At 47.3% G+C, this 26,059-nt stretch overlaps 1 protein-coding gene and 1 pseudogene across 2 annotated transcripts in view; one reads left to right on the top strand and one right to left on the bottom strand.

Moving 5' to 3' along the window:
* The window catches only part of LOC137316523 (dedicator of cytokinesis protein 2-like), a 1,021,473-nt gene that overhangs the window by 850,862 nt on the left and 144,552 nt on the right, over positions 1–26,059 (top strand). For both annotated transcript variants that reach the window (XM_067980505.1, XM_067980471.1), the window contains exons 34-35: positions 1,985–2,070; positions 23,680–23,836. In XM_067980505.1, the coding sequence (XP_067836606.1) occupies positions 1,985–2,070; positions 23,680–23,836 (243 nt within the window). The remainder of the gene's footprint in view (positions 1–1,984; positions 2,071–23,679; positions 23,837–26,059) is intronic.
* On the bottom strand, positions 22,007–22,178 carry LOC137331303 (U2 spliceosomal RNA; annotated as a pseudogene).

Here is a 26,059-nt window from a genome sequence, read left to right as displayed (position 1 = left end):
TGAAACTGGGGTCGATAGCCTTTCCGTCCCCATTAACACCGGCGATGGGGCCGGCTCCGGTTTGAAAGGGCCCCACCGCCAGATGTCCAAAGTGTGGTGGGCCCCTTTCGAGGTCCTCTGACATATTCTGGTTTTCTCGCCTCTCCCAGGAGATCACATTGTTTTGGGTGGGGTGGAGAGTGTATATACTGAGACACACAGGGGATCACGATTGTGTGGGACAGGCTGGATGGACCAGAGGGCCTTTTCCTGTCCGTCATTGTTCCTATGTTTGTATGTTCGTAAATTGGACCCCGATTGCCATTTTAGCTGGGAACTGGTCAGAGCCTGCACGGTGCAAGCTTTGATCATTATAGGCTTCGATCAAATGGAAATGAAAATTGGTAGAGATGTATAACGGACGGCTGAATCGTTATCGCATATTTTATACAATCGTCCGGTCAATATTTGCCCCCGTGTGTGCTACAGCATCTCCAGCAATGGCTTCTCTTTCCAATCTCTCCCCACCGCCCCACACAACCTGTTACCTCTTTAGGCCCCCTAGGGTCTATGCTTGGTCCCCTCCTCTTCTACATCTACATGCTATCCCTTGGTGACATCCTCCACAGACATGGGTTCAGGTTCCACACGTACACCGACGACACCCAGTTCTACCTCCCCACCAACTCCCTCGACCCCTCCACGGCTTCTGTGCTGTCAGACTGCTTGTCCAACATCCAGCCTTGGATGAGCCGCAATATCCTCCAGCTAAACATTGGGATGATTAAAGCCATCGCCTTTAGCCTCCACTGCAAAATCCATACTCTTCCTATTGACCGCGTCCTCCTCTCCAACCACAGTATCAGGCAAAACCAGGCTATTCACACCTTCAGCATCCCATTCGACCCTGAGCTGAGCTTCTGACCCCATATCTTCTCCATCACAACTGTAGCCACTGTTGCAATAAAGGAAGCGCAGCAGCCAATTTGCACACAGCAAGGTCCCGCAAACAGCAATGAAATAAATGACCAGATCATTTGTTTCTTTTAAGTGTTAGTTGAAAGTTAAATATTGGCCAGGAGACCTTCCCTGCTCTTCTTCAAAATCGTGCCTCAGGATCTTTTACGTCCACCTGAGAGGGGAGACTGGGCCCCGATTTAATGTCAGCACTGCATTGAAGTGGCGGCCGAGATGTTTGTGCTCGAGCCTCCGGGTGAGATTGTGAACCCACGACCCTCTGACTCAGAGGCGAGAGTACTACCACCGAGTCACAACTGACACCGGTGGCAACGTGAGCTGGGTGGGAGGGGTGTAGATTGCCAGCTTGGGCCGAAAGGGGGAGATTGATATCAATGAGAAGAAAATCAGGGAGGTTCTCCAATGTGGCGACGACGTGGTCTAACAGAAAGAAAGACTTACATTTCCGTAGCACCTTTCATGACTTCAGGACATCCCAAAGTGCTTCACAGCCAATTTACTCTTTTGAAGTGTAGTCTCTTTTGTAATATAGGGAAACGCGGCAGTCAATTTGCACACAGCAAGGTCCCACAAACAACAACGATCAGCTAATCTGTTTTAGTGATGTTTGTTGAGGGATAAATATTGGCCAGGACACCGGGGAGAACTCCCCTGCTCTTCGTCAAATGGTGTCCATGGGATCTTTTACATCCACCTGAGAGGGCAGACGGGGCCTCGGTTTAACGTCTCATCCGAAAGACGGCACCTCCGACGGTGCAGCACTCCCCTCAGTACTGCGCTGGGAGTCAGTCTAGATTTTGAGCTTAATCTCCGGAGTGGGTCTTGAACCCATAACCTTCTGACAGAGGCCAGAGTGCAACAGAATGAGCCATGGCTGAGACTGCCAGATTAACAGCAGGCGGTGGTGAAAATGATCCCCCAACATGCTGTGCAGGTTGGTGATGCTGAGCATGTGTGATATTTAAACATTGCAAGTGATAAATCGGAATTAAACTTTTTCTTCTCTTTTCTTCTTTTGGTTTTTTAGTTTGAGGATGAAATTATCAAAAATTTGGACCATGAAGTGGAAGGTGGCCGAGGAGATGAACAGTACAAGTTACTGTTTGAAAGGATGTGAGTTTGTTGGCTCAGAGCGTTGCATGTCTGTTTTCATGGCTTTACTGGTATGTTGTCTCTCAATAACATGGACACAAAGGGAGAGATATTCCTTTAGGCCTGGTTTCGGACCTGATATGGGCTCCACGCACTGCACCCCCCCACCTCCCCGCGCCCACCCCCCCTCCCCCACCGCCAACCGGGAGGCCCAAGGCTGGCCCCGAGATTGGGCCTCGGGTTTTATGAACATTATTTTGGGTGAGCTGCCAGCCCATGTCGAGCCGCCACAGGGCAGCTCGCCCATTTTACAAGGATGAATGTCGGGCCGCTTGTCTTGTCGGCAGAAGCCAGAAGGTAACTCCCAGGGGGACGGGAGTGGGGATGCTGATTGCGGGCTGGCTGTAGAGTGCTGTGGAGACGAGAGGAGCAGTTCCGCTCCGTCTGGTTCTGCATCAAATTTTTTAAAAACACCTATCTTTTTTTGGATGCGGCCACCGTCTGGGCCGCATCCACGCTTGAAAAGCCTGAGCGGAGCAGGCCCGGTGCCGAACTCCTCTCGGGGCAGACAAACATCCCAGAGCGCTGCTAAAAACAGGCGGTAGGCCCCTCATTAGCATCTGCAAGGGGCCAAACGCCTGCTTTAGGTAGCCTCCCGGGGCACCTGAAAAATGGCCCAACATATTTGCTGGCTGAGACAACCGTTGCAGTTATCCCCTGGCATTACTGTGCCTTTGGTTATAACTACTTTACCCAGAGAGTTTGTTTAAAATGTGGAACTCACTAGCACATGGAGTGGTTGGGGCAAATAGCATAGATGCATTTAAGGGGCAGCTAGATAAACACATGAGGGAGAAAGGGATAGAAGGTTATGCTGATGGGGTGAGATAAAGAAGGGTGGGAGGAGGCTCGTGTGGAGCATAAACACCGGCATGGACCAGTTGGGCCGAATGGCCTGTTTCTGTGCTGTAAATTCTATGTAATTCTGTTACCATCTTTCAGCAAGTCGAAAACTAGATTCAGCCTAGATAAGGAGTCTCAAGTTCTTATCTTTGCTGCTGTCAAAACAAATGGCAGCAGGCGGTAGCCAGTGCCGAACGTGGCAGCCTCCACCAGCGTTCTGCCTCTGGCGCCTTGAGGTGAAGCAACTCTTAAGGTGGCCACTCCGTGGCAGCGGTATTGCCTCCTTCGTGTTGAGGCCAGAGTTGGGCCTGTAATAATAAAAAAAAATACCAGCAAGACACTGGTTGAAAACCGTAGACAACTCCCCAGTCTGTGTTAGAGGGAACACCACTGCTGTTAAGAATGCAGTCCTGTCATTGTTTCTGTCTCCTTATTAACGCTATTTTGACAGGCATTTACAAACAATGATTAAAAAGTTTCCACTGGAGTGAGTATTTTTAATTAGGCAGTGTTGCTGTTGTAAAATGTTGTGCATTTTTTAAAAGGGATTCCGTTGTTGATTAGAATTAACCTTTAGTGTAATTTTATAGGCTTGTAAAAAAACACGTGCAACAGCATTGATTATTAATACTTGTATTTATACATTCCCTCATCTCATCGGAATTCCTTTTGAAGCACAAAGGCTTCTTATGAAGTTAAGTTTTACATAGCAACATAGGAATAGCAGTAGGGCATTCAGCCCCACGAGCCTGTTCTGCCAGTCAATTAGATCATGGCTGATCTGTACCTCAACTTCATTTACCCACCTTTGCTCCATATCCCTTGATACCCTTACCCAACAAAAATCTATCGATCTTAGTCTTGAAATTTTCAATTGACCCCCAGCATCCACAGTCTTTTTTGGGGGAGTTCCAGATTTCCCCTACGCTTTGTGTGAAGAAGTGCTTCCTGATTTCACTCCTGAATGGCCGAGCTCTAATTTTAAGGTTGGATTCCCACCAGAGGAAATAGTTTTGTCTGTATTTACTGTAAGGGTGCGGTAGTGTAGTGGTTAAGTTACTGGACTAGTAATCTGGTGACATGAGTTCAAATCTTGCCACTGCAGCTGGAGAATTTGAATTCAGTTAATTAGATAAAATCAGTAATGGTGACTATGAAACTACTGGATTGTTGTAAAAACCCACCTGGTTTACTGATGTCTTTCAAGAAGGAAATCTGGTGTGGCCTCTATGTGACTCCAGACCCAGAGGTAGATAAGGCTTCAAACTAAATAAGTGGGGGGGGAGAGGGTCCCAGTGGAGAGAAATCTAGAATGATTAAGAGAAAAGACAAGGAAGCAGTGCAGGAAAGTGATTGGGGTAAGGATAACCAGATTGTGTCAGGAAAGAACAGAGCATGCAAACAAAAGAGTGCACTAACGAATAAGGCCTGGCTAAGAAAAAATGATTATAAGACAAATAGGGCCATAGTACAAAAAAATGTTAAGATGTCTAAAAATGATAAGAAGACAAATCTAAAGGCATGGGGGCTGATTTTCAGATAGCCTAGTTGGGGGCGGGGGGCTTGTTAAATGGCAGAAACCCGGAGTGGGTTCGGAGCCCGGCTCCAACCCATTGACTTCCAGGCTCTCCAGTGACACGTCGGAACAGGTGTAGGCCATTCGGCCCCTCGTGCCTGCACCGCCATTTGATAAGATCATGGCTGATCTGTGATCTAGCTCCATATACCTGCCTTTGGCCCATATCCCTTTGGTTGCCAAAAAGCTATCCATCTCACATTTAAATTTAGCAATTGAGCTAGTATCAATTGCCGTTTGCGGAAGAGAGTTCCAAACTTCTACCACCCTTTGTGTGTAGAAATGTTTTCTAATCTCGCTCCTGAAGGGTCTGGCTCTAATTTTTAGACTGTGCCCCCTACTCCTAGAATCCCCAACCAGCGGAAATAGTTTCTCTCTATCCACCCTATCCGTTCCCCTTAATATCCTATAAACTTCGATCAGATCATTGAATCGTATAAAATTCTGACAGGGCTAGACAGACTGGATGCTGGGAGGATGTTTCCCCTGACTGGGGGCGTCTAGAACGAGGGGTCACAGTCTCAGGATATGGGGTAGGACATTTAGGACTGAGATGAGGAGTAATTTCTTCACTCAGAGGGTGATGAACCTGTGGAATTCTCTACCGCAAAAGGCTGTGGAGGCCAAGTCACTGAATATATTTAAGAAGGAGCTGGATAGATTTTTAGACACAAAAGGCATCAAGGGGTATGAGGAGAGAGCAGGAATATAGTATTGAGATAAAGGTTCAGCCATGATCATATTGAATGGCGGAGCAGGCTCGAAAGACCGAATGGCCTACTCCTGCTCCGATCTTCTATGTTTCTATATTTCACAGCAATGTGGTTGATTCTTCACTGCCCTCTGAAATGGCTCGTATTGTACATTCAAGAAGGCAGCTCACCACCACCTTCTCAAGGGCAATTTGGGCCCTTGGGCAATAAATGCTGGCATTGCCTGTGGCACCCACATCCCATGACAGATTTTAAAAAAAATTTTAAAAACCCTATTGAATCTTTTTATCATTTCAAACACCTCAAGTAGATCACACCTCAACCCTCTAAACTTAAGTTGTAGCTATTCTAACAACAGAAGAAAGCCCAGCATTAGAAAGGCCAATCAACCCATTAAGCCCGTTCCACGCAGAGCCTGTGTACGATTATTCTATCATGGGCTCCCCTGACCCTCACCTGTAAGTCGCTTTAAGGAACCCTATTTCCCCGGGAAAAAAAAATCAAGTAGTCTTATTAATACTTGCAATCACGCTTCTCAAACAATCAGCTTCAACAACAACTTTCATTTATACAGTGCCTTTAACGTAGTAGCACGTCCAAAAATGCTTCACAAGAGCTTTATCAAACAAAATTTGACACTGAGTCACATAAGGAGATAATGGGACATGTGACCCATAGCTTGGTCAAAGAGGTGGGTTTTAAGGAGCATCTTAAATGAGGAGAAAGAGGTAAAAAGGTGGAAAGGTTAAGGAAGGGAATTCCAGAGCTTAGGGTCTAGGTAGCTGAAGGCACGGCCGCCAATGGTGGAGCGATTAAAATCGGGGATGCGCAAGAGGCCTGAATTGGAGGAGCGCAGAGATCTCGGAGGGTTGTAGGGCTGGAGGAGGTTACAGAGATAGGGAGGGGTGAGGCCATGGAGGGGATTTGAAAACAAGGATGAGAATTTTAAAATCTTCTTCTTAAAGGTGCCAGTTGCCCTCAAATCAACTCCCTTCTTTGGGAGTCTGACCATATCTCCATTATCCTGCGCACGGCAAAAAACAAGTAACAAAGATTAACAATTTTTTTTTTTACGGTGGCATTGCTTCTGGGAGGAATGTTGGCCCAGAGACCGGGAGTACTTCCTGCTTCAGTGACACCAACCTCGAGTTTTAAAAGCTGAGAGTCATTCACAACTCACAAGAAAAGATGATTGAAAATTATGTGAAACGTAATTTTATGAATTTGCACTCCCAGCGAGGAGCTTTGCCCGCCGGGAGCGCGTGTCAGGAATTCTGGAGTTCACACCTCACCAAGTTTCCGACAATTGTGAAATCGAACCTGCAGGGGAAGAAAGATCAATGGGAGTGGAAAGGTGGAGCAAAGTTTGGGGATATTCCAATTCGAATGAGGCAAGAAAACCGAGAGGAATAGAAGAAAGTTTGGAGCGAAACAGGAAGGTGGGCTGGTGAAGGGGGTAGAGGAGATCGACAAGGTGACCATAGTGGTGGAAATCTGTACAGCAGAGAGTAGAGCTGAGAATGTGAGGCAGTAAGGAAGAGGAAATAATTAATAAAGAGGTTAGAAATAAAGGGTGGAGAACAAGTAGGGCAAGAATCATGAGGAGGATCATGGGGAGGAGGAGCGATCACTGGATAGTGAGGAAAGGGAATCACTGGATCGTGGGGAGGAGCAGGGATCACTGGAAAGTGAGGAAGAGTAACCACTGGATTGTGGGGATGAGGAGGGATCACTGGATAGTGAGGAAAGGGAATCACTCAATTGTGGGGAGGAGGAGGGATCACTGGATAGTGAGGAAGAGGAATCACTGGATTGTGGGGAGGAGCAGGTATCACTGGATAGTGAGAAAGAGGAATCACTGGATTGTGGGGAGGAGCAGGTATCACTGGATAGTGAGAAAGAGGAATCACTGGATTGTGGGGAGGAGCAGGTATCACTGGATAGTGAGGAGCAGCAAGGATCACTGGATCGTGAGGAGGAGGAGGGATCACTGGAAAGTGAGGAAGAGGAATCACTAGATTGTGAGGAGGAGGAGGGATCACTGGATAGTGAGGAGCAGCAAGGATCACTGGATCGTGAGGAGGAGCAGGAACCCAGAACAATTTTTTCCCCTTACCTAGCTCAAGGTCAAAAAATTAATTAACACAGACATGGAGTAAGCTTGAAGCCTATCCTAATCTGTACAGCCTGGACCCACAGGACACAATGTCCTCACCATAGTCTTCGGCAGCCCTGGGATCAGTTAACTTTATTGTGTAATTTGACACATCACCAGCCCATCTACATGTCTGTCTACATTGTTCATAGGATCATAGAATCTTACTGCACAGAAGGAGGCCATTCGGTCCATTGTGTCTGTGCAAGCTCTTTGAAAGAGCTATCCAATTAGTCCCATAGCCCTGCAATTTTATTCCTCTCCAAGTATTTATCCAATTCCCTTTTGAAAGTTATTATTGAATCTGCTTCCACCGCCCTTTCAGGCATTGCGTTCCAGATCATAACAACTCACTGCGTAAATACATTTCTCCTCATCTCCCCCTCTGGTTCTTTTGCCAATTACCTTAAATCTGTGTCCTTTGGTTACCGACCCTCCTGCCAGTTGGAACAGTTTCTCCTCATCTACCCTATCAAAACCCTCCGTGATTTTGATCATCTCTATTAAATGTCTCTTAAAACCTTCTCTGCTCTAATGAGAACAATCCCAGCTTCTCCAGTCTCTCCACATAACTGAAGTCCCTCATCACTGGTACCATTCTAGTAAATCTCCTCTGCACCCTCTTCAAGACCTTGACATCCTTCCTAAAGTGAGGTGCCCAAAATGAGACATAATACTCCAGTTGAGGCCCAACCAGTGATTTATAAAAGTTTAGCATAACTTCCTTGCTTTTGTTCTCTGTGCCTCTGTTTGTAAAGCCAAGGATCCTGAATGCTTTTTTAACAGCTTTATCAACTTGTCCTGCCACCTTCAAAGATTTGTGTACGTAAACCCCCAGGTCTTCCTGCTCCTGCACCCCCTTTAAAATTGTTCCATATTGGAGCGATATTTTGAAAGTTAGCAGCGTCGCTAGTAGTTTAGTCCATAAACGTACCACTTCGGTCCTGTATATCAGGAAGATCGCATGAGAGAGCTGATCTCAGTTGGGACACTCGGTATGGGCACTACTGTTGACCTTAGTGTCCCTGTGCAAGGGAGGTGAAAGATCGGTGCGGTTTCCTGTTCTTGAACAAGTCAATTAAGTGCTCCTCCCCTACAATCTAAACCTTCCCGGCTTCATCCCTTTGTAGCTCCCTAATCCGTGGTATCACTTGAGCTGTCCTTAGCTGTAACCTCTCAATTCCATTATATCCCACCTGTAGTACAGGGACTAGAACTGCCTGTCGAACTTCCTATACGGTTCTCCAGGTATGGCTTAATCAGTGTTTTGTATAAGTTCATTATCACTCCCTGGGATGTATTCTATCCATCTGGTTCTACACTGTGTTGTGCTGCTTATTCCCTTTGCCCAACATCGTCACGTTGCATTTGTTCACATTAAACGACATATGCCACTTGTCAGCCCAGCTCCCTAATCTTCCAAATCCAGATCCCATTGTATTTGGTCCACTAATTCTTTGCTATTTGTCACCTCCCCTCCTCGTGTGGTGCCATGAGTAAACTTAGATACCTTTATTTCTGTCCCTACCCTGTGAACAAAAATGGCCCAATGCACCGACCCCCTCTTTGTTAACACCTTCCATGATGAAACTGGTCCATGAACAGCTACCCTTTGTTTCCTCTCATTCAACTCATTTCAAAGGCCCGACTGTTTCCTTGAATGCTCATTTGCCTCAAATACATTCATAAAAGTCTTTGACATTGTGTTTTATATTCCCCATGTGTAGATTCATTAACCATGTTTGTCATGTAAGTCCAATGTGATGTTGAGAAACACTATGTTAATGAATGTGGTAGACTTCTATGTTAATAAGTGCTTGTAGCAAGCAGATACGGTAGGCTTCTTCCAATTAAAATAAAGTCTATCCTTTATTGAGAGCAGTTCAACAAACAGGGTACAATCAAACGTAGATATGCGTTCTTTAATTCCTGCCAGTATGGTAGAGGCAACAGCTTCAGTATTGGACACCACAAACAGCCAAAGCATGGTCCCTTTATGCTCCCTTTTCTTCATACTACGCCTACCAAAACCTATTTAATACACATAGACGGATCGTCTCTCATTCAAACACCACCTAAAGACAATTGGCTTTGAAACGGCCATTTCCTTACAAAGATTGCTGCGTCTTTGGTCACTTAAACCATGTGCAACATTTTTCCCATCAACCTTTAGCTCACACAGATTACCATGCCCCTGTCCACATCCCCCTGACTTGATGATTCTGATTGCCTTTCACCAAGTAGCAAGTTCGAAGGCGCCTAAGGTATTTTAACAGTTAACAAGATTAGATGAGGTCTCGAGAGACACCATTTGCATCTATAGAATGGGAAGTCAATTGCTAGGCAAGGACATATCTTGCCTTGTTTGTTCCGAGGAACTTTCTATAATTTATATCAGTATTCAACTTCCTTTTAATTGGTTAGCTATTCAACCCTATCAGTCTTCACACTGTTTCTCTTCCCCTCACCCATGTCTCAACATACGCTCTCATTATACACTCCCCTCCATTCCCATTATATGGCGCTTTTACAACTTTGGGACACCCCAAAGAGTTTTACAGCCAATTAAGTATTTTTGAAGTGTAGTCACTGCTGTAATGTAGGAAACGCAGCAGCCAATTTGCGCACAGCAAGATCCCACAAACAGCAATGAGATAATGACCAGATAATTTCATTTTTTAGTGATGTTGGTCAAGGGATAAATATTGGCCAGGACACCGGGGAGAACCCCCCACTGCTCTTCTTCAAAATAATGCCTTTTACGTCCGCCTGAGAGGGCAGTCGGTTTAACGTCTCGTCCGAAAGATGGCACCTCCAACGGTGCAGCACTCCCTCAGTGCTGGCACTGGGAGTGTCAGCCTGGAATATGTGCTCATATCTCTGGAGTGGGACTTGAACCCACGACCTTCTGACTCAGTGCTACCAACTGAGGCCACGGCTGACACCGTGGTGACTGGATAGTCTCGAGCTCTTCTCCTACACTGATCATGTCAGTGGCTCCCACCTCACACTGCCCATGCTCGTACATAAAGTACGATCCACTTGGCTAAGATGCTAGAGTGGTGGACTGCATGGTGCCTGTGGAATCCACTTGCAGCGCGAGCTTCAGGACAGGGGTAAGGGGCAAAATAAAAGGTCATGCAATATTGGAAGAGGGGAAGAGAAGAACAGGAACTCTTAAATTGACCGAAAGGAAATTTTTGTTCGGCCGAAAGAAGTTTCGCTTAAACTTCGGCCATGGAAAATGGAATAGAATGCTCGAGGAGCTAACTAGTAGGTCAGAGAAGAGCCTTAAAACAGATCACAAAAGGATCAGCGGAGAAAGAAACGATGAAGGTTGAGAGCTGGAGGGGAGAAAAGCATTGCAAACTGATGGGTTGTACCTTTCTCGCCTCGTATCTTTTTGGATTGGACAAGAGTTTTTCTGAAGCACTGTGACCTGAGCCGATATATTGGCTTTCTGTCTTATTCCTCTCTTCAGATCTGTTTGCAAATTCCTCCAGGACATTTTCACTCAGTCTCGAATCTTCGTCGGTTTTCTGTGCAGCTTCAAAATTACTGCTCGATTTTGTGTCTGTTTAGCCTATCTTCCAACCTGGTCATTAGCATTCCTGTGTTATGCAGATTTAGTAACTCATGCAAGACCCTGATACAATGTTGTGGAGATGCCGGTGATGGACTGGGGTTGACAATTGTAAACAATTTTACAACACCAAGTTATAGTCCAGCAATTTTATTTTAAATTCACAAGCTTTCAGAGGTTACCTCTTTCCTCAGGTGAACGATGTGGAAATGAAATCCTCGAAATGAAATCGCATTTATAATTCACAGAACAATGCTTGGTGATTACAGACAGTTTTTTCAACTGCCCGTTGCCAAGGCAATCAGTGTGCAGACAGACAGGTGTTACCTGCCAGGTCTCAGAATATACAAATCACCAAAAAAAAACAACAAACAAAAAAAAAACAGAGATAGAGAGGTAGAAACATAGAAAAGACAGCAACTGACCCGTTATATTAAAAACAGATAACATTTGTTCGCTGGTGGGGTAACGTGTAGCGTGACATGAACCCAAGATCCCGGTTGAGGCCGTCCTCATGGGTGCGGAACTTGGCTATCAATTTCTGCTCGACGATTTTGCGTTGTCGTGTGTCTCGAAGGCCGCCTTGGAGTACGCTTACCCGAAGGTCGGTGGATGAATGTCCACCGACCTTCGTATTTAGACACAGACATCAAGTTTTTACAGAGCTGCGCATTTAGACACAGACATCAAGTTTTTACAGAGCTGCAAGAAAGCAGACAAGATCCCGAAAGGACTCCAGATCACGAACCCACTCAGGTCCACATACAACTCGGATTACGCTGAGAGACTCTGCCGCCGTACCTCTCGCACACTCCGCAACCATCTCATACACCAACTCTACAGCAGACGCCACAACCTCGAAACCAAGATAGAGTCCATACTCTCAACCTGTACTCAGGACACAGCAGACCAGCTACGATATACCGCCAAACAGACGAGGCAACGGAACTACGCTGCCGACATGAAAACCAAGAGCAGGAAGCTTGAGAAACTCGGCATCACCACCAGCATCGACCAAGCTTCCCCTGGTACCACGGTTGCAACCACAGGGAAGTCTATCGTCAATTTGTCCGACCACACCCTTCAACCAGACGAAATCGAAGTTCTCAGCCGAGGGCTCAATTTCTGCCCCACTACCAAAATGGACCCCACTAGTCTCGCGGCGGACACAGAGGAATTCATCAGGAGAATGAGGCTCCGGGAATTCTACCACAAACCCCAAGATTTCAGCAACGAACATAATGAGACAATCGACGATCCGGAACAGCAGACAGAGGGATCCGCGGTACAGCAACCGAAGAGGAAAGAGTCAAACTGGACTCCTCCAGAGGGTCGCTGCCCTCAGCTGGACATGTATGCTCAAGCTGTCAGGAAATGCGTCAATGCCAGATTCATCAGGCGCACTCAGAAGACAGTCCAGAATGTCACCCGAGCACAACGCAACGCCATCAACGCTCTCAAGACCAACCGCAACATCGTCATCAAACCAGCGGACAAAGGAGGAGCCATAGTCATACAGAACAGAACGGACTATTGCAAAGAAGCATACCGACAACTGGACAACCAGGAACACTACAGACGGTTACCCGCAGATCCGACCAAAGAACACACCCACCAGCTCAACAAACTGATCAAGACCTTCGATCCAGACCTTCAAAGCATCCTACGCACTCTCATCCCACGTACTCCCCGTGTGGGAGACTTCTACTGCCTCCCAAAGATACACAAAGCCAACACACCCGGACGTCCTATCATATCAGGCACGGAACCCTGTGTGAGAACCTCTCTGGATACGTCGAGGGCATCCTGAAACCCATCGTACAGGGAACCCCCAGCTTCTGTCGCGACACTACAGACTTCCTACAAAAACTCAGTACCCACAGACCAGTTGAACCAGGAACACTTCTCACCACGATGGACGTCTCGGCACTCTACAACAGTATCCCCCACGATGACGGCATCGCTGCGACAGCATCAATACTCAACACCAACAACAGCCAATCTCCAGACACCATCCTACAACTCATCCGCTTTATCCTGGATCACAATGTCTTCACCTTCGATAACCAGTTCTTTACCCAGACACACGGAACAGCCATGGGGACCAAATTCGCACCCCAATACGCCAACATTTTCATGCACAAGTTCGAGCACGACTTCTTCACTGCACAGGACCTCCAACCAAAACTATACACCAGATACATCGATGACATTTTCTTTCTATGGACCCACGGCAAGGAATCACTAAAGAGGCTACACGATAACATCAACAAGTTCCATCCCACCATCAAGCTCACCATGGACTACTCCTCAGAATCAGTTTCTTTCTTGGACACACGAATCTCCATCAAAGACGGGCACCTCAGCACCTCACTCTACCGCAAGCCCACGGACAACCTCACGATGCTCCACTTTTCCAGCTTCCACCCTAACCATGTCAAAGAGGCCATCCCCTATGGACAGGCCCTGTGAATACACAGGGTCTGCTCAGACGAGAAGGAACGCGATGGACACCTACAGACGCTGAAAGACGCCCTAGTAAGAACGGGATATGACGCTCGACTCATCGATCGACAGTTCCGACGGGCCACAGCAAAAAATCGCATAGACCTCCTCAGGAGACTAACACGGGACGCAACCAACAGAGTACCCTTTGTCGTCCAGTACTTCCCCGGAGCGGAGAAACTACGCCATGTTCTCCGCAGCCTTCAACATGTCATCAATGACGACGAACACCTCGCTATGGCCATCCCCACACCTCCACTACTCGCCTTTAAACAGCCACCCAACCTCAAACAGACCATCGTTCGCAGCAAATTACCTAGCTTTCAAGAGAACAGCGTCCACGACACCACACAACCCTGCCGCGGTAACCTCTGCAAGACATGCCAGATCATCGACACAGATAATTGGACATGAAGCTGAGTTCGGATCGGTCAATGCCCTGTGGGTGGCGGAGAGGGCCCAGGGGCTATGTGGCCGGGTCCTGCTCCGACTTCTTGTGTTCTTTAGATTTGTGGTTGGGATCAGATCAGCCATGATCTTATTGAATGGCGGAGCAGGCTCGAGGGGCCGATTGGCCTACTCCTGCTCCAATTTCTTATGTTCTTATGTTCTTATACCACCATCACATGAGAGGACACCACCCACCAGGTGCATGGTTCATACTCCTGTGACTCGGCCAACGTTGTCTACCTCATACGTTGCAGGAAAGGATGCCCCAGAGCATGGTACATTGGCGAGACCATGCAGACGCTGCGACAACGGATGAACGGACACCGCGCAACAATCACCAAACAGGAGGGTTCCCTCCCAGTCGGGGAACCCTCCGGGTAAGCGTACTCCAAGGCGGCCTTCGAGACACACGACAACGCAAAATCGTCGAGCAGAAATTGATAGCCAAGTTCCGCACCCATGAGGACGGCCTCAACCGGGATCTTGGGTTCATGTCACGCTACACGTTACCCCACCAGCGAACAAATGTTATCTGTTTTTAATATAACGGGTCAGTTGCTGTCTTTTCTATGTTTCTACCTCTCTATCTCTGTTTTTTTTTTGTTTGTTGTTTTTTTTTGGTGATTTGTATATTCTGAGACCTGGCAGGTAACACCTGTCTGTCTGCACACTGATTGCCTTGGCAACGGGCAGTTGAAAAAACTGTCTGTAATCACCAAGCATTGTTCTGTGAATTATAAATGCGATTTCATTTCGAGGATTTCATTTCCACATCGTTCACCTGAGGAAAGAGGTAACCTCCGAAAGCTTGTGAATTTAAAATAAAATTGCTGGACTATAACTTGGTGTTGTAAAATTGTTTACAACTGATACAATGTGTCATTTCCTTGTAGCAATCTACAATGAAGCCCAACTTGAAAGTTAAATTTGTAAAGGTATTGAAAGCAACTTTCAAGCCTTTGGCAGACTGCAACATCTACCTGGTCTGGTACAATTTTAAAGGGGGTGCAGGAACAGAGAGACCTGGGGGTTTACATACACAAATCTTTGAAGGTGGCAGGACAAGTTGAGAAGGCTGTTAAAAAAGCATATGGGGTCCTTGCCTTTATAAATAGAGGCGTGGAGTACAAAAGCAAGGAAGTTATGCCCAACGTTTATAAAACACTGGTTAGGCCTCAGCTGGAGTATTGTGTCCAATTCTGGGCACCACACTTTAGGAAGGATATCAGGGCCTCAGAGGGAGTACAGAGGAGATTTACCAGAATGGTACCAGGGATGAGGGACTTCAGTTATGTGGAGAGACTATAAAATCTGGGATTGTTCTCTTTAGACGAGAGACGGTTAAGGGGAGATTTAATAGAGGAGTTCAAAATTACGAGGGATTTTGAGAGAGTAGATAGGGAGAAACTGTTTCTACTGGCGGGAGGGTTGTTAACCAGAGGACACAGATGTAAGATAATTGGCAAAAGAACCAGAAGGAAGACGAGGAGAATTTTTTTTATGCAGTGTGTTGTTACAATCTGGAATGCACTGCCTGAAAGGGTGGATTCAATAGTAACTTTCAAAAGGAAATTGGATAGATACTTGAAAAGGAAAAATTTGCAAGGCTATGAGGAAAGAGCAGGGGAGTGGAACTAATTGGATAGCTCGTTCAAAGAGCCGGTACAATGGACCAAATGCATTCTTCTGTGCTGTGAGATTCTATGAAATAGATTAACATTTGTGTTAAAATAGAAGACAGTGGAATGTCATAAAAACACATACCATGTTTGCCCAATAATACTGCAGCTGTACATTCTAGGCTATAATGTTGAAAGGTATCGTTCTCCTCTGCTAAGAAAATACAGATGCCTTCACACCCAGGCATTAGTTATCCTTCGTGAATCAACGTATTCAAAAAACAGAAAATGCTGCAAACGCTCAGCAAGTCAGTCAACACCTGTAGGACAAACAGAGAAATTAATGATGGCCTCGATTGTTTAAAACTCGCATCCTTGTTTCCAAATCTCTCCATGGCCTCGCCCCTCCCTATCTCCCCCTCCAGCCCTGCAGCCCTCCTCGATCTCTGCGCTCCTCCAATTCAGGCCTCTTGCGCATCACCGTATTCCTTTGCCCCACCATTGGCGGCCGTTGCCTTCAGCTGCCTAGGCCCTCAGCTCTGGAATTCCCTCCCGAAACCTCTCCGCCTCTCTACCACGCAGCTTTAAACCCATCTCTTTGACCTTTCATTTAGAAAGGCACGGATTAGTCAAGGACAGTCAGCATGGATTTGTTAAGGGAAGGTCGTGTCTGACTAACTTGATTGAATTTTTTCAGGAGAAAACAAGGAGGGTCGATGAGGGTAGTGCATTTGATGTGGTATACATGGATTTTAGCAAGGCGTTTGACAAGGTCCCACATGGCAGACTGGTCAGAAAAGTAACAGCCCATGGGATCCAAGGGAAAATGGCAAGTTGGATCCAAAATTGGCTCAGTGACAGGAAGCTAACTGTAATGGTCGACGGGTGTTTTTGTGACTGGAAGGCTGTTTCTAGTGGGGTTCTGCAGGGCTCAGTACTAGGTCCCATGCGTTTCGTGGTATATATCATTTAGACTTAAATATGATTTGGACTTAAATGTAGGGGGCATGATTAAGAAGTTTGCAGATGATACAAAAATTGGCCGTGTGGTTGACAGTGAGGAGGAAAGCTGTAGACTGCAGGAAGATATCAATGGACTGGTCAGGTGGGCAGAAAAGTGGCAAATGGAATTCAATCTGGAGAAGTGTGAGGTAATGCATTTGGGGAGGGCAAACAAGGCAAGGGAGTACACAATAAATGGGAGGATACTGAGAGATGTAGAGGAAATGAGGGACCTTGGAGTGCATGTCCACAGATCCTGAATGTCGCAGGACATGTAGATAAGGTGGTTAAAAAGGCATATGGGATACTTTCCTTTATTAGCCGAGGCATAGAATATAAGAGCAGGGAGGTTATGCTAGAACTGTATAAAACACTATTTAGGCCACAGCTTGAATACTGCGTACAGTTCTGGTCACCACATTACAGGAAAGATGTGATTGCACTAGAGAGGGTACAGAGGAGATTTACAAGGATGTTGCCAGGACTGGAGAATTTTAGCTATGAGGAAAGATTGGATAGGCTGGGGTTGTTTTCTTTGGAACAGAAGAGGCTGAGGGGAGATTTAATTGAGGTGTATAAAATTATGAGGGGCCTAGAAAGAGTGGCTGGAAAGGACCTATTTCCCTTAACAGAGAGGTCAATAATCAAGGGGCATAGATTTAAAGTAATTGGTAGAAGGATTAGAGGGGAGCTGAGGAGAAATGTATTCACCCAGAGGGTGGTGGGGGTCTGGAACTCACTGCCTGAAAGGGTGGTAGAGGCAGAAACCCTCGCCGCATTTAAGAAATACATGGATGTGCACTTGAAGTGCTGTAATGTACAAGTCTACGGACCATGAGCTGGAAAGTGGGATTAGGCTGGATGGCTCTTTTTCGGCTGGCACAGAAACGATGGGTTGAATGGCCTCCTTTTGTGCCTTAAATTTCTATGATTCTATGATTCAAGCTTTTGGTCACCTGTCCTAATATCTCCTCATGTGGCTCGGTGTCAAATGTTGTTCCTAACTCCCCTGTGAAGCACCTTGGGACGTTTTACTACATTAAAGGCACTTTATAAATGTAAGTTGTTGTTGTTGTTTCAAGTGTAACCCGTGATCAGATTGGGAAACAATTAAGGTGAAATGAATTTCAATGCAGATAAGTGTGAGTTGGTGCATTTTGGTGGGTAGAATATGGAAGCTACATATTGCTTGGATAAAAAGAGTCTAAATGGGGTAGAAGGGCAGAGGGATCTAGGGGTACAGATACACAAATCACTAAAAGTAGCGACGCAGATTAGTAAGGCCATAAAAAAAGGCAAACCAAGCACTGGGGATCATTTCTAGAGGGATAGAATTGAAATGCAGAGAAGTTATGTTCAACTTATATAGAACCTTGGTTAGAGCACACTTGGAGTATTGTGTGCAGTTCTGATCTCCATATCATAAAAAGGATAGAGAGGCATGGGAGAAGGTGCAAAAAAAGATTCACAAGGATGATACCAGAACTGAGAGGATATACTTATCAGGAAAGGCTTAACAGGCTGGGATTCTTTTCTCTAGAAAAGAGAAGGCTGGGAGGTGACCTGATAGAGGACTTTAAGATAATGAAAGGGTTTGATAGGATAGACGTAGAGAAAATGTTTCCACCTGTGGGGGAGACCAATACTAGAGGTCATCAATATAAGGTAATCATTAATAAATAGGGAATTCAGGAGAAACTTCTTTACCCAAAGAGTGGTAAGAATGTGGAACTCATGCAACATTCAGTTGATAGGATCATCTGATGCTCTGACTGATAGACAGAGATCGTGGGGTCTGGATTCCTTCATTGAAAAAATTCACCTAATTACATTGAAGACCGATGCGGATTCTGGTGCATTCATATAAGAACACAATCTGCATTAATTTTATGGTAAACTTTGGAAAGTTTACCATAAGGAGTAACTGAGGCAAATAGTATAGATGCATTTAAGGGGAAGCTAGATAAGCACATGGAGGAGGAAGGAATAGCAGGGTATGCTGATAGGGTTGGATGAAATAGGGAGAGAGGAGGCTCGTGTGGAGCATAAATGCCAGCATAGACCAGTTGGGCCAAATGGCCTGTTTCTGTGCTGCAGACTCAATGTAACTCAATGTAGCTTTTCAAAGATTAGAAATTTTTGGCCAATATTGATAGACAGAAGAGCATGTCAAAGGAGACAATTAAAATCCCGTCTAAATATGAATCCTGAAAATGCAGGCAGAAGGGTCGGAAACCAGGGGACACAGATTTAAAGATAATTAGCAAAAGAACCAGAGGTGATACAAGGAGAATTTTTTTTAAGCAGCGAGTTGGAAAGCACTGCCTGAAAGGGTGGTAGAAACAGCAATGACTTTCAAATTGGATAAATACTTGAAGGGGAGAAAATTGCAGGGCTATGGGGATAAAGCAGAGGAGTAGGACTAATTTGATAGCTTTTTCCAAGAGCTGGCACAGGCGCAGTGGACCAAATGGCTTCCTTTTGTGCTGTAAGATTCAATGATTCTATGATAATTCTAAGTACACATGACTGAGTTTGTGTCGGCGATAGAATCTAGGAGAGTGGACGTACATGAAATCCATGGCCTAGGAGTCTCCTCAGACCTGCTCCCGCTGCATCGTAACCTCATCGGAAGTGTGGCGGAAATCCTGTTTACACGTGTCAAGCAGGGTTGCCAACCCTCCAGGATTGCCCTGGAGTCTCCAGGAATTAAAGACTAATCTCCAGGACACTGCTGCGAGCAATGCCTGGAGAAAAATCATATGGGCAAAAGAAATTGAGTTTTTAAAAAATGTTGTTATAACATTTCTTTTATTAAATATTTTATAAAAATATCAGAGACGGGAAATAAGGCTGTTTGACTGACAGTCTTGAACCATCCAATCGGGTAATGAAGAGTCCATCTGCTTTCTAATTGGCCGTGGGAAAGCGGTGCACTGCGAGGATGGCCGTGTCGGGTGACCAATGTCAGGAGTGTGGGGGGGGGGTGGGGGGCGGTTGGAGGTGGGAGGTCATGTGATGACACCTCCAGGAATACGTCCAACCAGAGTTGGCAACCTTAACGTCAGTGGAGTTTTCCACTGCGCTTCCGGCCAACTTACGGCAGCGGTGTAGGAGCAGCTCTGAGGAGATCCACGGCCGTGGATTTGGAGATGTCCCTACACTTTTGGGCCTTGGGGCTCTCACCAAGGTTTCTCCAGTTTAAAAGATACTCTGCCCGGTTGTCAATGAACAACGTGCTTGTATTTTTTCACTGTGTTACAAAGAGAGAGTCTCTTAAACCTCGACCAAGGCCACCAAACGTTAAAGAACATTGGCAGCTGAAATAAAACTGAAGGAAGCATGGTTGGAGATGTAATTAATCGTAGCAGCTCTGCTTCCAGTGAAGATGCCTGGTCATTGATTTACACATGATAGAGTGAATGACATTTACAGCGAAAATTTTGTGGTGATGGGAGAGAAAACGCTGACCGTTGATCTTGTATTTCTAGGAAGACAAGGCTGCCTTTGAAAAGCAGGCTCTGTTACATAGACAGTATGTCACACGTGAAGGTGTGACCCATCAATGACACAGGGGGGATCTAACTTCAGCTGGAGACCGTCAAACCCCCATGGAATCTGCCCTTACGAGGTGAACGACAGGCCCGGGTGGGGGGCATTGGGGGGGGGGCGGGGGGGGTGGGGAGGGTGAGAATCTCTAAGCCGGGAGCTCTGGCTCCTGGCTCTGGATGGGAGAAACCTGGCCTATTAACGGAAGACGATAATCCAAGTGACCCTGCCAAGGACACATGCAAGCTCCACCGCGGAGTTCCAGGACAGGCAAGTTGACTGAATCCCCCCAAAAAATTCCTTGATCTTCCCCCTTGCTTGGGAGCTGTTCGGAACAGTGCCAGGGTAGGTACAGAGTCTGGGCATTGGCCTGGACTATCACCTTGTTGTTTGTGGGAGCTTGCTGTGCGCAAATTAGATGCCACGTTTCTCTACGTTACAACACTGACTCAATTTCAAGAAGTACTTCATTGGCTGTTAAGCACTTTGAGAAGTCCTGAGATTCTTCTTCTTCTAAACTGCACCTTTCATGACCTCAGGGTATCTCAATGCACTTCACAGCCAATTGAGTACTTTTCGAGCGTTGTCACTGTTGTAATGCAGGGAGACACAGCAGCCAAGTTTGCACACAGCAAAGTCCCATAAACAGTAATGAGATAATGATCAGATAATCTGTTTAAATCCAGTTGGTTGAGGGATAAATGGTGGCCAGGAAACCAGAGTTCCACTGTCCTTCTTTGAATTGTGCTACACAATCCTTTACATCCACCTGGAAGGGCAGATAGGACCTCGGTTTAACATCTCATCTTATTCAAACTGTTACAAAAGGACTTGCATTTAAATAGCACCTTTCACCTCCTTAGGATGTCACAAAGTGCTTTACAGCCAAAGAATTACTTTTGAAGTGTTGTCACTTTTGTTTCATAGGCAAACACGGCACCCAATTTGCACACAGCAAGATCCCACAAATAGCAATTAGATAAATAACCAGTTAATCAGTTTTTGATGGTTTTGGTCCTATAGTTTTGACTATGTCCTTTTATTTGCAATGGATATCCTCCTTCCTATGAGTTTGTCGCACTCAGTTCTGGGTCAGTAGCTTGTGAATTTGAATCCCTCATTAGGAAATGAGAGTTTAATCCAGGCTGACACAAAAGTGACAACATTTCAAAAGTAATTCAGTGCAGTACTGAGGGAGTACTACACTGTTGGAAGTGCCGTCTTTCAGATGAGATGTTAAACTGGGGGATTGCTGCCCTGTCAGAGGCAACATTAAATTGAGGTCCTGCTGCCTGTTCAGGTGGATGCAAAAGATCCCATGGCAGTGTTTGAAGAAGAGCAGGGGAGTTCTCCAAATGTCTTGGCCAACATTCCTACCTCAGCCAATATTGCCAACTCGTCATTCATCTCATTGCAGTTTATAAAATGTGGGCGGCCCAGAATGGCTGTCATGTTTGCCTACACATCAACAGTCAGTGCGTTTCAAAGGGTCGTTATGCAAAGACCTTTGAGATTTGTTTTTTATTTGTCCTTGGGACGTGGGCAATGCTGGCAAGTTGTCCAGGGTACTTGAACGTAATTCATTGCGCAAGAAACATTTTGAGCTGTTCCTGAGCAATGTGATAAAGAACTACATCAGTGCAAATCTTTCCTTTTTCAAAACTTACATATATTGGACACGTGAATGTCCATTAGCAAGGGTAGAAAAGGAAAACAATTTGTGGGGAATAATTTTTGCAAAGAGGCAACAGGTATTGCATACTTGAAACAGTCTTGAATAAAAATAAGAGTTTGAATGTTTTATTTTGAGTGCAATATATCAGCATTATTCTCAGTAATAATACATACACATGTGCAGAGACGCTGGAAAAACCTGATCTTCATTTTGAATATCTCCCCAAAGGGAGGTGCACCGTTCCCAGAGACACTGCAATACTGGGTCGATGCGTAGAGTGGACGGAGCAAGCCCCTATTCCATCACCCTGTTCCAAAAATCAATTTAATATACGGTCCCCAGATAGGGGACGTATCAGATATTAAACTGATAAGAACAGATTTTTTTTTCAAAAAATATACTTTATTCATAAAATTTGCAAAAATACATACAATGCAGTTGTAATATCACATTTCAAACGTGCACAATACAGATTTTACAATTTGCAAGATACATAAAGTACAGTTCAAATATAATTCCAACAATACAATTACACATCATACATAATTACAGTTCATGACACTCTAGGGTGCCACATTGCATTACAATCAATACAGATTATTGATTACAGATTCATTACATTTCATTACATAAATTTGAATTTTACATTCTGCCCGAGGGTTTTTTTTCCCTGATTGCAACCCCTCGGTATACAATGGTGAGAAGGCTCTAAACGGTTGCCTTTCCCCACAGAGCCTTTGCGGCGGCCGCACCCAGCTTCATTGCGTCCCTGAACACGCAGCCCTGGACCTTGGAATGTGCCAGTCTGCAACACTCAGTCCAGGATAGCTGCTTGCACAGGAAGACCAGCAAGTTTCGGGGGGCGTCTTTCACCAAATTGATGGTCTTCCAGCAGCAGTTGATGTCCGTCTCAGTGTGCGTCCCTGGGAAGAGCCCATAGAGCACAGAGTCCTGTGTTACAGAACTGCTCGGGACGAACCTGGACAGATACCACTGCATCTCTCTCCAGACCTTCTTTGCAAAGGCACATTCCAGAAGGAGATGGGTGACGGTCTCGTCTCCAACTAAGCCTCCTCGGGGACAGCGCGCGGCGGCGCTGAGACTCCGGGAGTGCATGCAGGATCTGACGGGAAAGGCCCTTCTCACCACCAGCTAAGCTACGTCTTGGTACTTGTTTGAAAGCTCTAGCGATGAGGCGTTCTGCCAAATGACTTTGACAGTCTGCTCGGGGAACCAACCGACAGGATCCACCATCTCCTTTTCCTGCAGGGTCTCGAGGACGTTACGGGTGGGACCACTGGCTGATCGCATTGTGGTCAAGGGTGTTTTTCTGCACAAACTTTTCGACGAAGGACAGGTGGGACGGAACAGTCCAACTGGATGGAGCATTCCGTGGCAGCGACCCATCCTTCACAACACCGGGGACAGATAGAACCTCAGCACGTAGTGACACTTTGTGTTTGCGTACCGAGAGTTTATGCACAGCTTGATGCAGCCGCACACAAAGGTGGCCATCAGGATGAGGGCGAGGTTGGGCACGTTTTTCTCCCCTTTCTCTGGAGATTTGTACATGGTGTCCCCGCGGACACGGTCCATTTTTGATCTCCAGATAAAGTGGAAAATGGCTCGGGTGACGTCACAGAGCAGGAGCGAGGTATGGGCTGGACCTGCGCCAATAAGAGTTTGAATGTTCATGCCTTAGTTGTGTGACCATCACTGACAAGCAATGGGTCCCCAATCTCACCCACTGACCCAGTCTACTCTCAGACACATCTTAATAGTCAATTATGGGGAGGTAAATCCAATGTCCAGGAACTATCAGCTGACAAGTTATGTTCTGATTCCTTGGAAAAAGGTACAATTGATCTTAAATTATTTTTTTTTCCCTTTTCTTCATCAGACTTTTGAATCTCTGCAGAAAATATCAATATCTGGCCAAGCAAGGTGAAGTCTTTGTTGCACTGGTAACCGGCCTATTGGAAAGGCTGTTGGACTACAGGACTGTAATGAATGATGAAAACCAGGCCTACAGCATGGGCTGCACCGTAAATCTGCTGGTATGTGATGGAAGGTCTTTGGGGAGTCAAACTCGAGTCAGCACCTCTCTCACACAAGGCTTTCATTGGGGAAAGAAATTATTTGTCTTGGCTGCATTTACACAATGCATTGCCACTGAGGATAAGTGAGTCACAAGATAAATACAGTCAAAAGAGACCAATCGGCCATCTTAACTCATCTAGCATAAGAACATAAGAAATAGGAGCAGGAGTAGTCCATACGGCCCCTCGAGCCAGCTCCGCCATTCAATAAGATCATGGCTGATCTTCTACCTCAACTGTACTTTCCCGCCCTATCTCCATATCCCTTGATACCCTTAGGGCTCGGCTCAATTTTGAAACGGTGGTGGGTTGGCGGGGGTGGGGGGGTGGTGAAGGTGCACGTGGCAAAACCGAATAATAAAATCTTACCGTTTCTGACGCGAGCACAATGTAGTTGATTGTGATTAAAGTTCTTTCCGGGTTTCGCGCCCAGAAGCGAATTGACAGGCTGGCTGCTGACAGGAGCTGCAACGCCGAGGGGGGAGGAGAGAAAGAGAGAGAGTGAGACGTTTTCCGGCCCTGGAACGGAAGATCAGAGGGGGGAGAGTGGAGGATCGGGGGGAGCGGGACGGGGGAAGATCAGAGGGGGGAGAGTGGAAGATCGGGGGGTTGGGGACGGGGGAAGATCAGAGGGGGGAGAGTGGAAGATCGGGGGGAGGGGGTGGGGACAGAGGAAGATCGGGGGGGAGAGGGGAAGATCAGGGGGAGAGTGAAAGATCGGGGGGAGAAGGGAGGATTGGGGGGGCAGAGGGAAAGATCGGGGGGGGAGAGGGGAAGATCAGGGGGGAGAGTGGATGATCGGGGTGGGGAGAGGGGAAGATCGGGGGGAGAGTGGATGATCGGGGTGGGGGGGAGAGGGGAAGATCGGGGGGAGAGTGGATGATCGGGGGGGGAGAGGGGAAGATCGGGGGGAGAGTGGATGATCGGGGTGGGGAGAGGGGAAGATCGGGGGGAGAGTGGATGATCGGGGGGGGAGAGGGGAAGATCGGGGGGAGAGTGGATGATCGGGGGGGGAGAGGGGAAGATCAGGGGGGAGAGTGGATGATCGGGGTGGGGGGGAGAGGGGAAGATCAGGGGGGAGAGTGGATGATCGGGGTGGGGGGGAGAGGGGAAGATCAGGGGGGAGAGTGGATGATCGGGGTGGGGGGGAGAGGGGAAGATCAGGAGGGAGAGTGGATGATCGGGGTGGGGGGGAGAGGGGAAGATCAGGGGGGAGAGTGGATGATCGGGGTGGGAGAGGGGAAGATCGGGGGGGAGAGTGGATGATCGGGGTGGGGGGGAGAGGGGAAGATCAGGGGGGAGAGTGGATGATCGGGGGGGGAGAGGGGAAGATCGGGGGGGAGAGTGGATGATCGGGGGGGGAGAGGGGAAGATCGGGGGGAGAGTGGATGATCGGGGGGGGAGAGGGGAAGATCGGGGGGAGAGTGGATGATCGGGGGGGGGAGAGGGGAAGATCAGGAGGGAGAGTGGATGATCGGGGGGGGGGAGAGGGGAAGATCGGGGGGAGAGTGGATGATCGGGGGTGGGGGGGAGAGGGGAAGATCAGGGGGGAGAGTGGATGATCGGGGGGGGAGAGGGGAAGATCGGGGGGAGAGTGGATGATCGGGGGGGGAGAGGGGAAGATCAGGGGGGAGAGTGGATGATCGGGGGGGGGAGAGGGGAAGATCGGGGGGAGAGTGGATGATCGGGCGGGGGAGAGGGGAAGATCGGGGGGAGAGTGGATGATCGGGGGGGGAGAGGGGAAGATCGGGGGGAGAGTGGATGATCGGGGGGAGAGTGGATGATCGGGGGGGGAGAGGGGAAGATCGGGGGGAGAGTGGATGATCGGGCAGGGGAGAGGGGAAGATCGGGGGGAGAGTGGATGATCGGGGTGGGGGGGGAGAGGGGAAGATCAGGGGGGAGAGTGGATGATCGGGGTGGGGGGAGAGGGGAAGATCAGGGGGGAGAGTGGATGATTGGGCGGGGGAGAGGGGAAGATCAGGGGGGAGAGTGAATGATCGGGGTGGGGGGGGAGAGGGGAAGATCAGGGGGGAGAGTGGATGATCGGGGGGGGGGAGAGGGGAAGATCAGGGGGGAGAGTGGATGATTGGGGTGGGGGGGGAGAGGGGAAGATCAGGGGGGAGAGTGGATGATCGGGGGGGGGAGAGGGGAAGATCGGGGGGAGAGTGGATGATCGGGCGG

Source organism: Heptranchias perlo, chromosome 1 (genome assembly GCF_035084215.1).
Source record: "Heptranchias perlo isolate sHepPer1 chromosome 1, sHepPer1.hap1, whole genome shotgun sequence".
Lineage (NCBI taxonomy): Eukaryota > Metazoa > Chordata > Chondrichthyes > Hexanchiformes > Hexanchidae > Heptranchias > Heptranchias perlo.
This window is presented reverse-complemented; position numbering and strand designations above follow the sequence as displayed.